This window comes from Pundamilia nyererei, unplaced genomic scaffold (genome assembly GCF_000239375.1).
Source record: "Pundamilia nyererei isolate P.nyererei 1_Seehausen unplaced genomic scaffold, PunNye1.0 scaffold00786, whole genome shotgun sequence".
Taxonomy (NCBI): domain Eukaryota; kingdom Metazoa; phylum Chordata; class Actinopteri; order Cichliformes; family Cichlidae; genus Pundamilia; species Pundamilia nyererei.
In genome coordinates this window covers 649-13,841 of record NW_005188187.1, presented here as the reverse complement: position 1 = coordinate 13,841, position 13,193 = coordinate 649, and the positions used below count along the sequence as shown (strand labels likewise).

The 13,193-nt window shown below is 44.3% G+C and overlaps 1 protein-coding gene across 1 annotated transcript in view; it reads left to right on the top strand.

The window, feature by feature from the left end:
- Window positions 1-11,339, top strand: part of LOC102195307 (signal-induced proliferation-associated 1-like protein 2) — a 56,946-nt gene extending 45,607 nt beyond the window's left edge. The window contains exons 6-16 of the mRNA XM_005754968.2: window positions 340-467; window positions 619-807; window positions 2,060-2,201; window positions 2,328-2,416; window positions 7,466-7,623; window positions 7,711-8,293; window positions 8,377-8,651; window positions 9,785-9,970; window positions 10,329-10,400; window positions 10,483-10,547; window positions 10,655-11,339. Of these exons, the coding sequence (XP_005755025.1) occupies window positions 340-467; window positions 619-807; window positions 2,060-2,201; window positions 2,328-2,416; window positions 7,466-7,623; window positions 7,711-8,293; window positions 8,377-8,651; window positions 9,785-9,970; window positions 10,329-10,400; window positions 10,483-10,547; window positions 10,655-10,971 (2,204 nt within the window). The 3' untranslated portion in view covers window positions 10,972-11,339. The remainder of the gene's footprint in view (window positions 1-339; window positions 468-618; window positions 808-2,059; window positions 2,202-2,327; window positions 2,417-7,465; window positions 7,624-7,710; window positions 8,294-8,376; window positions 8,652-9,784; window positions 9,971-10,328; window positions 10,401-10,482; window positions 10,548-10,654) is intronic.
- The last annotated feature ends 1,854 nt before the right edge of the window (window positions 11,340-13,193 follow it).

The following is a 13,193-nucleotide window of genomic DNA, read 5'->3' as shown; positions in this document are numbered from 1 at the left end:
CCCTCCCCGGGCCTGGCTCCAGGGCGGGGCCCCGGTAACCCTATCCCGGGCAGGGTAAACTGTTCCCTCGCTGTCCTTTTCATAAGAACAGCAAGGGAACAGGGAACAGTTCACACACATACAGTGAAAAGTCTCTTTTTTTTGGGAGCTCAACCCTTTTTCGCCTGATAATGAACTAATTATGTGATTCAGGTGTTGACCCAGGGTGAGCTCTAAAACCTGCAGGACACCGGCTTTCGAGGCCTGGAGTTCGACACCCCTGATTAATTTAAGCACTGTTACTGCGTTCAGGTTTCTGTTTTCACTGATGTGAGTGACCTTCTGTGTTTTTTCTGTCAGATCACCAAAATTATTTTGGCATTGATGAGAACTTTGGTCCGGTGTCTCTGAGCCTCCTGCGAGAGAAACTGGAGGAGAGGAGTGATGAGACACAGTACAACTACAGGATGATCCTCAGGACTGGTCAGGTAACTAGTCACGTGACCGGTTAGGCAACCTGACCTGATCACAGTCTGGTTTGAGATCATTTTCGATTACTAATTTATAAAGTGACTGTTGGTGATGCTGTTAATCCCTGTTTGTCCTTTTAGTCTGATCCAATCACGCCCCCTCTTTCAGCTGTCTACCCTGAGAGGATCCATCACAGAGGACTCTATCCCATCTTCATCCAAACACGGGACCAGTCGATGTCTTCCTCTGAAGGATGTTCTCGAGTTTGTGGTTCCTCAACTTAGCATCCACAGTCTCAGACTGGCTGCAGATTCACCCAGAGTCCCTGAACTGCTGCTGCAGCTGGACCAGCAGGAGGTGAGCCAGTCCCAGTGTGCCACCCACCAGCTGACCATGAAATACCTGCCACTGCCATGGTTGGCCTTCCCATGTTTCTGACAGGATGGTCTGTGTTAAACTAGAATCCCGTTTCATAGCCATTTTGCTAAATCGGGCTTTTGATGCTGTGACGCTTTCACATAATGAAACAGTTGGCATAAGAATTCAGCTTCTCGTGCTACGTCCACCATGCTGATCAATGCTGAGTAGCGTATTCTTCAAAAACACCCAAACACACATCCTCAGAGAGGTTTTCACAGGCAGCAGCTACGAGTTCTCTGAAAGAAATGATTCACTATTATCTCATCCTTCTAGAGCTTTAGAAATCCTAATAAAGCTTCTGTGATTCTGTCCAGTTTAGAGACAAACTCAGACTTGATGGTATTAGCTGGAACAAGTAAGATGTACCTTTTTAATCAGCTACAGTTTTTGTCACGTTTTCCTTACTTTTTGGTGGCCCTCCCAGAGGTCAGTACAAAATAAAGAAAACCTTCTTGTTGTGCTCTCTCAGAAGTTTAGCAAAGTGATACAAAGCAGTTTTTTAAGTGGCCACTGGAAGCCTGAGCAGAAGAAGAGAGGTCTCTTTAAGCTCCAGTCAGACTGAAATCCCAGGAGACGACACAGACAGACATCAGCCTGAGAACACAGCAGGAAGATGATAAGGTTACTATCGCATTAATATAAGATATCAACATGAGCGGCAGGAGGGTGCTCCTTCCTTCAGGTGTCACAGGTAAGAGACTAGGTAAAACACTGTGATAGGCTCATCTTTTTGTCCAGGTGTCCTAAAACGTCCACTGCAAGAGGGAGAAGTCAGCTGACCTTCCGATGTTGTGTGAAATGACCAAAGGTCTCCTGACACAGCATCATCAAGTCAATATAAACAATAAAACCAGTAAATCCAGTACAAACAGTGACACCAGCATTTTCTCCAATTTCTGAAGTACTCCTGTTTCAACTAACTATTATACAAATTATTATACAAATGATTTTCACTTGTGTGGGAAATCTAACCCCTCTTAGATCTTCACCGCAACTTTCCACACGTTCAAGTTTCTCAGGCGCTTCATGTCTGGTTATGCAGAAGGTTACCGGGTAGGGTTAAAAGATTTCCCGCTGGAGCGTAATTCACGCATCAGTTCCAAACCTTCTGAATTGATCTTATAACCAGCACCTTCAGAGTCCCGATGGTCCACGCTGACCCTGCCTGCTTTTCTTTGTTTTACTGCAGCTGAGGTTCCAGCGCAAAGTGGGCGTGTTATTCTGTCGGGCTGGTCAGTCCACCGAGGAGGACAACAGTGACTCTGGCAGTCCCGCTCTAGATCAGTTCCTGGACCTTCTGGGCCACAGAGGTCCACTGAAAGATACCAGCGGTACCAGCACCATTTCTTTTTCTGAAACAAAACCGGGTCCTTGTTGGTCCTGGTTCTGCAATGATGTCAGAATGGTGTTTGGTAATTGTTGTTACTTTCTGTTTGCTTGTTTTTGTTTCCTGTCAGAAGACTCAACAGGGAGGCAGTCAGTTTTTACAACGTTCAGAGAATTCAAGCTGATGTTCCACGTGTCCACGGCAAGCAGCCCTCAGCAGGTGATTCTCCTGTTCCTAGTTTGACCTTGTGCTGTGTACTGCACAAGTACCACAACTAAAGTTTTCAAGTATCTGTACTTTATGTCAGTATTTGTTTTTCTGACAGCTTTTTACTTTTACTCTCCACATTTCAACACAAATATTTCATCTTCCTACTTTATACATTTTCTAAGCGTGCTCCTTACTTTAGGTTTAACACTGACTCACATCGTAAGTTATTTCCCATCACTGCAACCCTTTAAGCATCAAACCGATCTGAAAGTAAATGTAGGACCGATTACAGGTAAAATACAGTCCTATTGGTTTATCCATCATAAAGACGTATCAGATAAAGATATAATTTATGCATTGCTACTGTTAGTTAAAGGAGGTCATAACGGTGCTTTTTTATGTTCTGGTCACAGTACATCAGCTAACTACTGAAGTACTACAAAGGAAACAAATGAGAGATAAGATCATTTTGTTTAGAGATGGAGAAAGATGTAAGACATTGTGGGTGGCCCACTTCAGCTCAGGTCCTCTACCAAAGGCCTGGGAGCCTGAGGTTCCTGCACAGTATCTTTGCTGTTCCTAGTTCCACCCTCTTCTAGACAGAGATGTTGAATGTCACCCCACATTTTGCTGGAGCCACTAGGCCAGTTCAGAAGTTATGTATTATTATTACCATGGGAACCACTGTTACCTTCACTCTCCGCATCTTCTCGGGCTCCTCTCTCAGCCCTTGGTACTTCTGCTTATCATGTTACTTTTTCTTGATGTTGCTATCACTAGGTTCAGCTACATCACTATGGCCATCTTCCTCTGCTTGCCCACTAACGGTGGTACATACCGTGCAGGGGCCTGTCCTTCTATGATGGTTCCTCTCCTTGCTTCTTGTCTTACTCAGGTTTCTGCTGCCTGAGGTATTCACTAAGCACATAATGAGTTGTGGCCAACTTTTTGATGTACTCATGGATGTTCGTTGTCTCATCCTGGACAGTGGTTCTGAAACTCACTAGTCTTCGGCCTCCTCCGTTCTGCTTAGTGTACAGCCTTGGGGTGCTGGATTTGGGGTAATACTCTGCATGCATTGTCAGGAGCTTTCTTGTCTTGATGCAAGTGGCTTCTGTCTCCTCCTTTGGCCAGCTTATTATCCCAACAGGGTACTTGATCATCGGCAGGGTGTAGGTGCTGATTGCCCGGATCTTATTCCTCCCATTCAGCTGACTCCTCTGGACTTGCCTTACTTTCTGCAGGTACTTGATGGTTGGGACTTCCCTAGCAGCTTCTTCATGATTCCCATTTGCCTGTAGGATTCCTGGGTACTTGTAGCTGTCCTCAATGTCTGCATTGTTGCTTCTGGTAGTGCAGTCCCCTCAATAAAGAATATTCTATTCTATTCTATTCTGTTCTGACTAGCATCCCTCTTTTCGTTACCGTCCGACTACATTTCTCCAGTCTGAATGAAATTCCGATGTTATTGCTGTAGATTCTCGTGGTTTGAATCAGTGAATCGATGTCTTGTTCACTCCTGACATACAGTTTGATCTCATCCAGGTGGCTGACGTTTGCCGCGTTCTGTATTCAGTATCTGTAGCCAGTCTTGACAATGACCTCACTGAGAGGGTCCAGGCTAGGGGTGGTGTGGCGGAGCATTGTCTGTGGCACCGCTGCAGAGTCACACCTGAGCGGCATGAGAAATCAAGCCTTACCGGCTTAAAAGAAGAATGAACTGGGTCCTGTTGTTGTTGTTGTCGTTGGTGTCTGTGGCGACAGCTGAAAAGCTGCAACCGAGTGTTCAAAACAACAGCAGAGATAAAAGAAAAGTGAAAGAATGTGATCTGGTCTGCTGTGCATCCCGAAACCCAGGATCGTAGCATGGCAGAACCATGACCGGGACAGCCAAGGGAGGCGCTGGCCCAAATGGTGGCCAAACTCGCAGCTACAAAGAGGGAGCGGTGTTACCGCCAGCAAGAACAACTGCAGGATCGGTCCAAGCACCGGATGCAGTTGGTAGAGAGTTTGGCAGCTCGGATCGGGTCTTGGCGAAGACCCCGCCGACATCCCTTGACTGCATGGGAGTGACTGATAACCGGACTGCTTTGGCACCCGTACTGGTCCCAGGGAGAGGCCAGCCAGGGCACAGCCTACTTCCGCACGCATACCCACTCCGGGAGGGACCTGCCCAGGGTTAGAGTTGAGGGTCTGCACGGCAGCTGGACCTGCCTGGCTTCCACCAGAGGCCAGCATGCGGTGGGGGCCTGTGCGCCGGCCACCTGTGAGCCTTTGCTCACATCCACAACTGCTGCGCCGCCGCCACTTGCCATGCAGTCGGCCCCTAGTATAATTAACAGATAACTGCTATGATTGAGAGAAAACTAATTTAGAAGATCATCATTTAGCCTGGAGAAATAGTTTGTTGCTCTAAAAAAAAAAACTAAAAACATTTGTACTATGCTATAATATACTAATACTATACTAATGCTATTCATCACTGGTTGAAGAAAATAAGAACAACCCTAGATTTCTCTTCAGCACTGTAGCCAGGCTGAAAAACAGTCAGAGCACTGCTGAGCCAACCATCCCTTTAATGTTAACTAGTAATGACTTCATGAACGTCAGGCATTTGCAGCCGTGGCAGAGTGCTTTGGCCAACCCCTATTAAAAGGGAGTTGCAGTTATCTAAGCGTAAGGTTATAAAAGCATGGATGACAGTTTCCAAGTCACGCCTGGAAAGAAAAGGCTTGACCTTCAATAGACGTCTGAGGTGACAGAATGAGGATTTTACTACGCCATTTATGTGGCCATCAAAACTAAGTGCAGCCCAAGATTAGTAACCGAGCTCTTCAGGTGAGGAGCAAAGTCAACATCTGGTGTACCAGATTGGGACTGAATAAAAGTCCCTATGTTTTACATTCATTAAAATTAAAAAACTGCAGGGCCAGCCATGATTTAACTTTGCTAAGACAATCAAGCAGGAGTCCAATCGAGGCGCTATCACAGTGATTGAAAGGTAGGTAAAGCTGGCAATCGTCAGCATATAGATGAAATTAAATTTTGTGTTTTCAATTTCCTAGTGGCTCCCAGTGGCAGGAGATACAATGAAAACAGTAGTGGCCCAAAAATAGATCCTTGCAGTACACCTCATGGCAGAGGGGCCACAGAGGATGAGGCCGAACCCAACTTAACACAAACGTTCTTGTCAGAGAGATATGGTTTTATCCATGAAACTGCCAAGCCAGAAATTCCTACACAATGCTGTAGTCGAGAGATCAGCAGGTCATGATCCGCTGTGTCAAATGCAGCAGTCAGATTCAACAAAACAACCAATACATTTTTACCACAGTCCGTCACTAACAAAATGTTATTCATAACCTTTATGAGAGGTGTCTCCATGCTGTGAAACAGCTTAGAGTTGGACTGAAGAGCTTCTGGAATTTGAAAATCACTTAGATGGTTCCTCAGCTGAGTGTGAACAATCTTTTCCAGGATCTTATTCAGAAAAGGAAGCTTCCAGATGGGTCCGAAGTTTGCCGTAATTGAAATGTCTGAGCCCAGTTTCTTAAGTAAAGGATGGATAACTGCATGCTTAAACTCACTTGGTACTTGACGTGACAAGAGACTGGTATTAAGTTCGGCACAACAGCGTCGGCCAGGTGCAAGCCGTCTAACAGCAGGATGATTTTATTTTATTTTATTTAGAAAGAGGGACAATACATATTAATGAACATTTTAACAAATGTGCCAGATTATAGCCTTCAATTCAATTCAATTTTATTTATATAAAATCACAACAGAAGTCGCCTCAAGGCGCTTCATAGATACAGAGAAAAACCCAACAATTATATGACCCCCTATGAGCAAGCACTTTGGCGACAGTGGGAAGGAAAAACTCCCTTTTAACAGGAAGAAACCTCCGGCAGAACCAGGCTCAGGGAGGGGCGGGGCCATCTGCTGCGACCGGTTGGGGTGAGAGAAGGAAAACAGGATAAAGACATGCTGTGGAAGAGAGACAGAGGTTAATAACAGATATGATTCAATGCAGCCTTGGGCTAATTTCCATCTGCAGACCCTCTGGCAGGTTGGTTTTAAAAGAGGAACAATGTCAAATAAAATGGGCATATGGTCAGGGAATGTACGAATACATATGATGATGCCAAGTTCAACGTGTGAACACGTTCTTGAGTGGCACCCTTAACAGATTGAACAAAATTAAAAGGGTTCACAAAGTCCTTAGCCAGCGGCTTCCCTGGGCAACAGACATGAATATTAAAATCACCAAGCTGCAGTGGTTTGTATCATATCTATCTAATAGACTCCATATTGTTCACGGGGCGATCGTGGCTCAAGAGTTGGCAGTTCGTCAGTTCGCCAGGTTGCTGGTTCGGACCCCAACTCCGACAGTCTCGGTCGTTGTGTCCTTGGGCGAGACACTTCACCTACTGGTGATGGTCAGAGGGCCCGGTGATGCCAGTGTCCGGCAGCCTCGCCTCTGTCAGTGCGCTCCAGGGTGGCTGTGGCAACAATGTAGCTGCCATCACCAGTGTGTGAATGTGTGTGAGTGTGTGGATGACTGAAGGTAGTGTAAAGTGCTTTGGGGTCCTTACGGACTAGTAAAAGCGCTATACAAATACAGGCCATTTACCATTTGCCATGTAAATGGAGAGTCCTCTTCACACACTGAGGTTAATTATGGAGTTCCACAGGGTTCAGTGCTAGGACCAATTCTGTTTAGATTATACATGCTTCCCTTAGGCAGCATCATTAGAAGACATAGCATACATTTACACTGCTATGCAGATGACACCCAGCTCTATCTGTCCATGAAGCCAGATAACACACACCAATTAGTTAAACTGCAGGAATGTCTTAAAGACATAAAGACCTGGATGGCCGCTAACTTTCTGCTCCTTCATTCAGATCAAACTGAGGTTATTGTACTCGGCCCTGAAAATCGGATTGGATGGGATGAGATCTGAAACATCTTCACAAACTCAAAGAAGTCCAATTGGCTTTTTTCAAGCTCTTAAGATAAAATCGCTGTAAATCGTGTGTGTGTGTGTGTTTCAGCTGCTCCATAAAAGTCTTACTGGGAATGACTTCGTCACAGTAATCTTCCAGGAGCCGAACTCCCCGCCCTTCAGTCCGCAGATCATCTGCTCACATTCCCAACATGTCTTCATCATCGTTCGAGTCCACCGTCCCTGCAGCCAGCACACCTGTTACAGGTAGGATTGTAACTAGAGCAGGTGAGATTATAACATGAGCAGGTAGAACAGTTGAGACCTGTTGATGTGTCATTTGTGTCCTGTTAGTATTGCAGTGTCCAGGCGTAGAGACATCCCGTTCTTTGGTCCCTTGATCCCACCAGGTTGGATGTTTTCAGCCTCACCTGAATTCAGAAATTTCCTGCTGACGAAGATCATTAATGCCGAAAACGCTGCGCACAGGTCAGAGACCTTTGTCACAATAAGAGCACGACGCAGACAGGAGCACCTGAAGGAGCTGGTGGAAAACTTTTCCACATCAGTGCTAGTGGACTCATCATCTTCCATCAAGTTCAGCTTCATCTCTCTGGTAGTAAAGAAAAAAGAGCGCAGCGCACCACAGCCTCATGCTTACCTGAACACTGCTGGGGCTCTCACCTGGAGTGTGACAGCAAAAGACTTCAGCTGCTCTTTTGATGTACCATGCCAGCTCGCCATCTCCAGTGAGTTTGTGGTGCTTGTAGAGGAAGCCAGCAGACAGGTAGTGTTTCACTGTTACTGCAGAGGCGTGATTGGCTGGAACGCCGGCCACAAAGGCATTAAACTTTTCTACGAACATGGAGACTGTGTGATGCTGTTGACACGAGAGAGAGGCTGGGAGGACAGCCGCGAGATTGCCCAGAGACTGCAGGTGACCAGAATCCTTTGTGAACCTGAATCTGAGCATGTGTCATACACAAGAATGATCTGATGTCATCTGTTTTCTGACCTCAGCTGGTGACTCATGGCGGTCCTGCTGTGGACATGATTCTGAGGAGGAACCGCCACGGTCAGCTTGGGTTTCACATGAACTTTGAAGGAGTGGTGGCGGATGTTGAGACCAACAGTTTTGCGTGGAAGGAGGGTCTCCGGCCCGGCTGTAGGATAATGGAGATCTGCGCGGTCGCCATAGTAAAGCTATCACATAAGCAGATGATTGAGCTGCTGAGGACATCGATGACCGTGAGCGTGGTCGTTATTCTGCCGCACGGAGATGGGACACCTCGCAGGTCACATGATGGTTTATTTGAACTTTATTTTAATGATTAGAAGAAAATATAAATATATGAAACGCAAATGCCGACTAGAAAATGTTTGAGAGATTTTTAGTGTTTCAATCTGTTTATAGTTCTGTTTCGCTTATGTGGTAAAAGTCAACTGGTAGGCTGCTGCTCACTGTGGCTGATAACATCGGTAAAAATAGGCTTGTTTAATCTTCATATCTCAGGATGTCAGGACTTCCTGTGCCATCATTAAATGTTTCCTGAGTTCTCTGCCACAGATGGAGGATGGATTATGAGCTGTAATCCTCTCACTGTGTGAGTTTGACTGCACACCTGTAAGTCAGATTTCAGGGTCAAACATAATCCGAGTGCCAGGGCCACGCCATCACGTGTCCAGAATCCCAGGAGATCTGAGCTTGAATCAGGTTTGCATGATCCTTTGGGCTCTGACTGACACCTAGCAGTGCATAAAGAGGCTTTGACCGTTGTGAGGACAAGCTCACGTCACGCTGACCACATCGTGACATCCCTGCAGCACGTTTGATGTGGCTTCAGACCAGAAATCAGTTAATCAGCTGTGCGTGGGAAAAAAAAAGATCCACCAGATGAATAATTTATTTTCTCTGAAAAACCGAACAGGCAATATATATATATTATATATTATTATATATTATATATAAGGCTAAATAAAAGAACTCAGCCGGCCTCCTTCAGTGCATTTACAGTTAGTAAACTCGCTCAGGGATACAAAATGGCCTGAATTAGTAATAAGCTGCAGCTTTGAGGTCATTTCCTCAGAGTGAAGATTATCAGAGCAGAAAACCTGAGGATAACGCGTGGAGTACGCTGTTAACGGGAACACATGAACCCGCCTCATAAATGCTCCTTACAGTTTGACTATAATAAGTAAAAATAAGGAGCAGATAAACTACACCAACCAATCAGCAGCCAGTAAATCTGAGGATAGCAGAGGGAAAGCCTGTGGAGGCATTTTTGTTGAGTTTTACATCAGCAGTGATTGGTTTAAAGTGACGGAGCACGAGGAGTGACATCAGTCGGTACAGACTTGGACTTTGTCTGTAAACGATCACTCACACACTCACTCACTCACTCTCCTCTCTTTGTTCTTCGGTCTTCAGGAGTTTCTCAGAAATCTACCAAGTCCCGAGGTTTGAGTACAAACTGGACTCTGACATCACTTCCTACCCATTAAGAGTAACCCCACCCACCTGGCACAAGGTGTTAGAAGCTCCGCCTACTCAGAGCATCCCAGGTGAACTGGAACAGCAACTGAGACCAATTAAACAAATGAATGAGGGATCCAGGTAACACACCTGTACCTGTCTGTGGGGGTCAGTTTGTGTAACAATAACAGTCAGAGTTGCCGAAGTCCAGCAAAACTTCCTTCCTTCCTTCCATCAGGAGCATTTTTCTCCACGTCTGAAGTTTATTTAGAATATTATTGAATCTGTTCTCGTCTTCGCAGTTCCTCGTGTCGAGTTTTGTTTGTGTTGTTACATCATAGAGGATTATTGGCCTGATATTCTTTCACTTGTTTCTGTGTTGAAGCAGTCATGTAAGGTTTTTAGGGCTGATGTGATGATTATTGATTGATATCAGTTAGAATCATTAATCCAGACCGTTTCTTTACCCAGAATCCCTCAGCACTCTGTCCTTCTGCAGGTTACCAAGCAAACACTCGACTTCCGTTGACCCCGGACCACCTTTGACCCCACAGAGCCATGCCCGATGGGGGTAATTATTGATCCATTAGCGATCTACGTTTTCTTTTAAACAAAGTAATCGGATTATCTGTTGATGTCAATCCTGCTTTCAGAGCTCGTCTTGAATGGGCAGTCAGCTCTGAAGAAGACTCACTTGAGAAGATCGGAAGATCTAAAGGTGGGTTTACCTGGATGTGACCTGGTTTGGCTCTGCAGCTCTGAGCTTTGACATTTAACCCTTTGAACTTTAACAACAACCTGGAACATCTTCATCTTCTCCTCCAGAGGCCAGTCACCTTTGTCATCATGATCATCCTCATCGTGTGACGAAGGCTCGGGGGGGGTTTCAGCCCAGTCTGATGGATGCCAACAACACGCTTTCCAGCAGCAACGGCAGCGAGAGCAGATACTCCGACTGTCATCTCACTCACACTAAGGTGCCTTCAATGGACAGCGGAATTGACTCCGCCCCCTGCACATCATCAGCCCAACCAGCTGTGGCTGGGGCGACGCTGGTCCTGAGCGATATCCAGAGAGGCAAATGGACAATCTCGGCCGGTCACATGACCAACCTGAGTGAGACCTGCTCTCTGTCCTGGTGAGCTGCAAGTAAACAAATGATGTCATCTCTAACTGTGATTTTTACATAATTGTGTATTTATTTTCCCATTGAGCTCCACAGCCTGAGGGCAGTCAGCCAGTTGGAGTGTTCGGATTTAACATTTGAGTAAATGTTCAGCCCATTATTTCTGGGCGTAGCAGAGTGCCAAGGTTAGTGTTGTCCAATGTTGTCCTCAACACCTTTATCTTGACCAAACTTGGATTTATCCTTCTTATTCAGTAATACATTTCCATGTAGTCAAATTTCACATTGGATCAATCAGCTGGGCAAACAAAACAGCTGCATCAGAGATTCTGTTGGGAGTCGATGGGATCCAAAATAACTAGAGTACTGCAAGACTATGGGCTCAAAATGTGGTCATAAATATTTTGTACTTGTAAATCAGTTTTGTATGTGTAAAAAGAATTTGTGTGTGAAAAACCCCTGCAAGTTACAAGTACGAATTTTGACCCGATCTTCCTTTCATCTGATTGGTCAATGTCATGTCAATTACAAATGTAACAATCCAATCAGAGAACAGATGAGTTTGGCTGTCGGAGGGGTGCTTTTTTGAACTGCAGGTCTTTAATACTGAATGTAAACAGCTTATGAGGCTCAGAGACCAGTTACTTCAAAAATCGTTACAATCTGGATTAAATACTGATCGATTACATTTTATATCGGCAAGGAATAAAGTCACGCAAACTTTGAGAATGGCAAAAGCAAATTTTTTCATGACTAATTAATAGTGCCAAAGGAAACTGTAACCTAATTTGGGAAAATATTAACAAACTCCTTGGTAACAGTAAGCATAATGCTGATACAGACCTTGAACTTAAATTTGCCAATGAACTGGTATCAGAGCCTCTCAGCCTAGCTACTAATTTAAATGATTTTTTCCAAAGTACTATTAATGAAATTGCACAATTGTTTTCTAATTCTTGTGACCCTCAACAAAATATTGGGAATGCCGACACCAAAGAGGATGTTTCTTCTCCAGATTCAAAGTTCAATATTCAGAAAATTACAGAAAATGAAGTAGAAAATATAATCTCTAAATTAAGAAGTTCTAAAGCAAGGGATGAGTGTGGGTTTCATACCAATTTCTTGAAGCATTATAAATCTTGTTTTTTGGTGCCTGTGACCCATCTTATTAATTTATCAATCACGCAGGCAGTTGTTCCTCTGAGTTGGAAGGTGGCAAAACTTACACCAATTTATAAACCGGGTGATAAAACAGACCCTGCTAATTATCGACCTATTAGCATACTCCCTATCTTTTCAAAGATAGCAGAAAAGTGGGTTGCTAATTCTATCATCGAACATCTTAATGACTCCAATCCGGGTTTGCACCCTATGCAATTCGGATTTCGCACTCTTCATTCAACTGAAAACGGTTGTCTGTGTTTTTGTTGAGAGAGTGAAATCTTACTTAGACAAGAGCAGTTATGTTGCGGCTGTTTTTCTTGATTTCAAGCGTGCGTTTGACACTGTGAATCATCTTAAGCTCTTGTCTAGACTGTCGACATTTAACTTTAGTAATCACACTGTTAAATGGATACAGTCTTATCGATCAGATAGAAAACAATGCGTGCAAATAAAGAATAGCAACTCATCCTGTCTTTACTGTACGCAAGCTGTCCCCCAGGGTTCAATTCTAGGCCCCCTGTTATTTTCACTTTATGTAAATGACTTGCCTAATGTGTGCAAAAATGTGGACACGATTATGTACGCGGATGATACGGTAATTTTTACGCAAGCCAAAACTGCTGATGATGTAGCCCATCAGCTTTCACTGGCATTACATGATTTACAAAAATGGCTGAATGACTCATGCTTGTGCCTTAATTTTAAAAAAGACCGTATCAATGTTTTTTAGTAAACCTAAAACAACCGTGGCTGGATTAAAAGTTTTCTTGGGTGCACAAGAATTAATTAATGTTGAGGAATTTAAGTATTTGGGAGTGCTACTAGACTCTAAATTATCCTTTAAAAAACACATTAAAAAAGTAGTGAAAACTGTAAATGTTAATATACAGAACTTTAGACATATCCGCACATCATTAACAGACAGCAGCGATTACATTCCCTCTATGATACTGGCTCATATTGAATACTGTATTACAAGTTGGTCCTATACGAGCTCTGCTGCTATTGGGCCAATTGAAGTATGCTACAAAAGAGCATTGAAAATATTAGATGAAAAACCTTTTTCATATCACC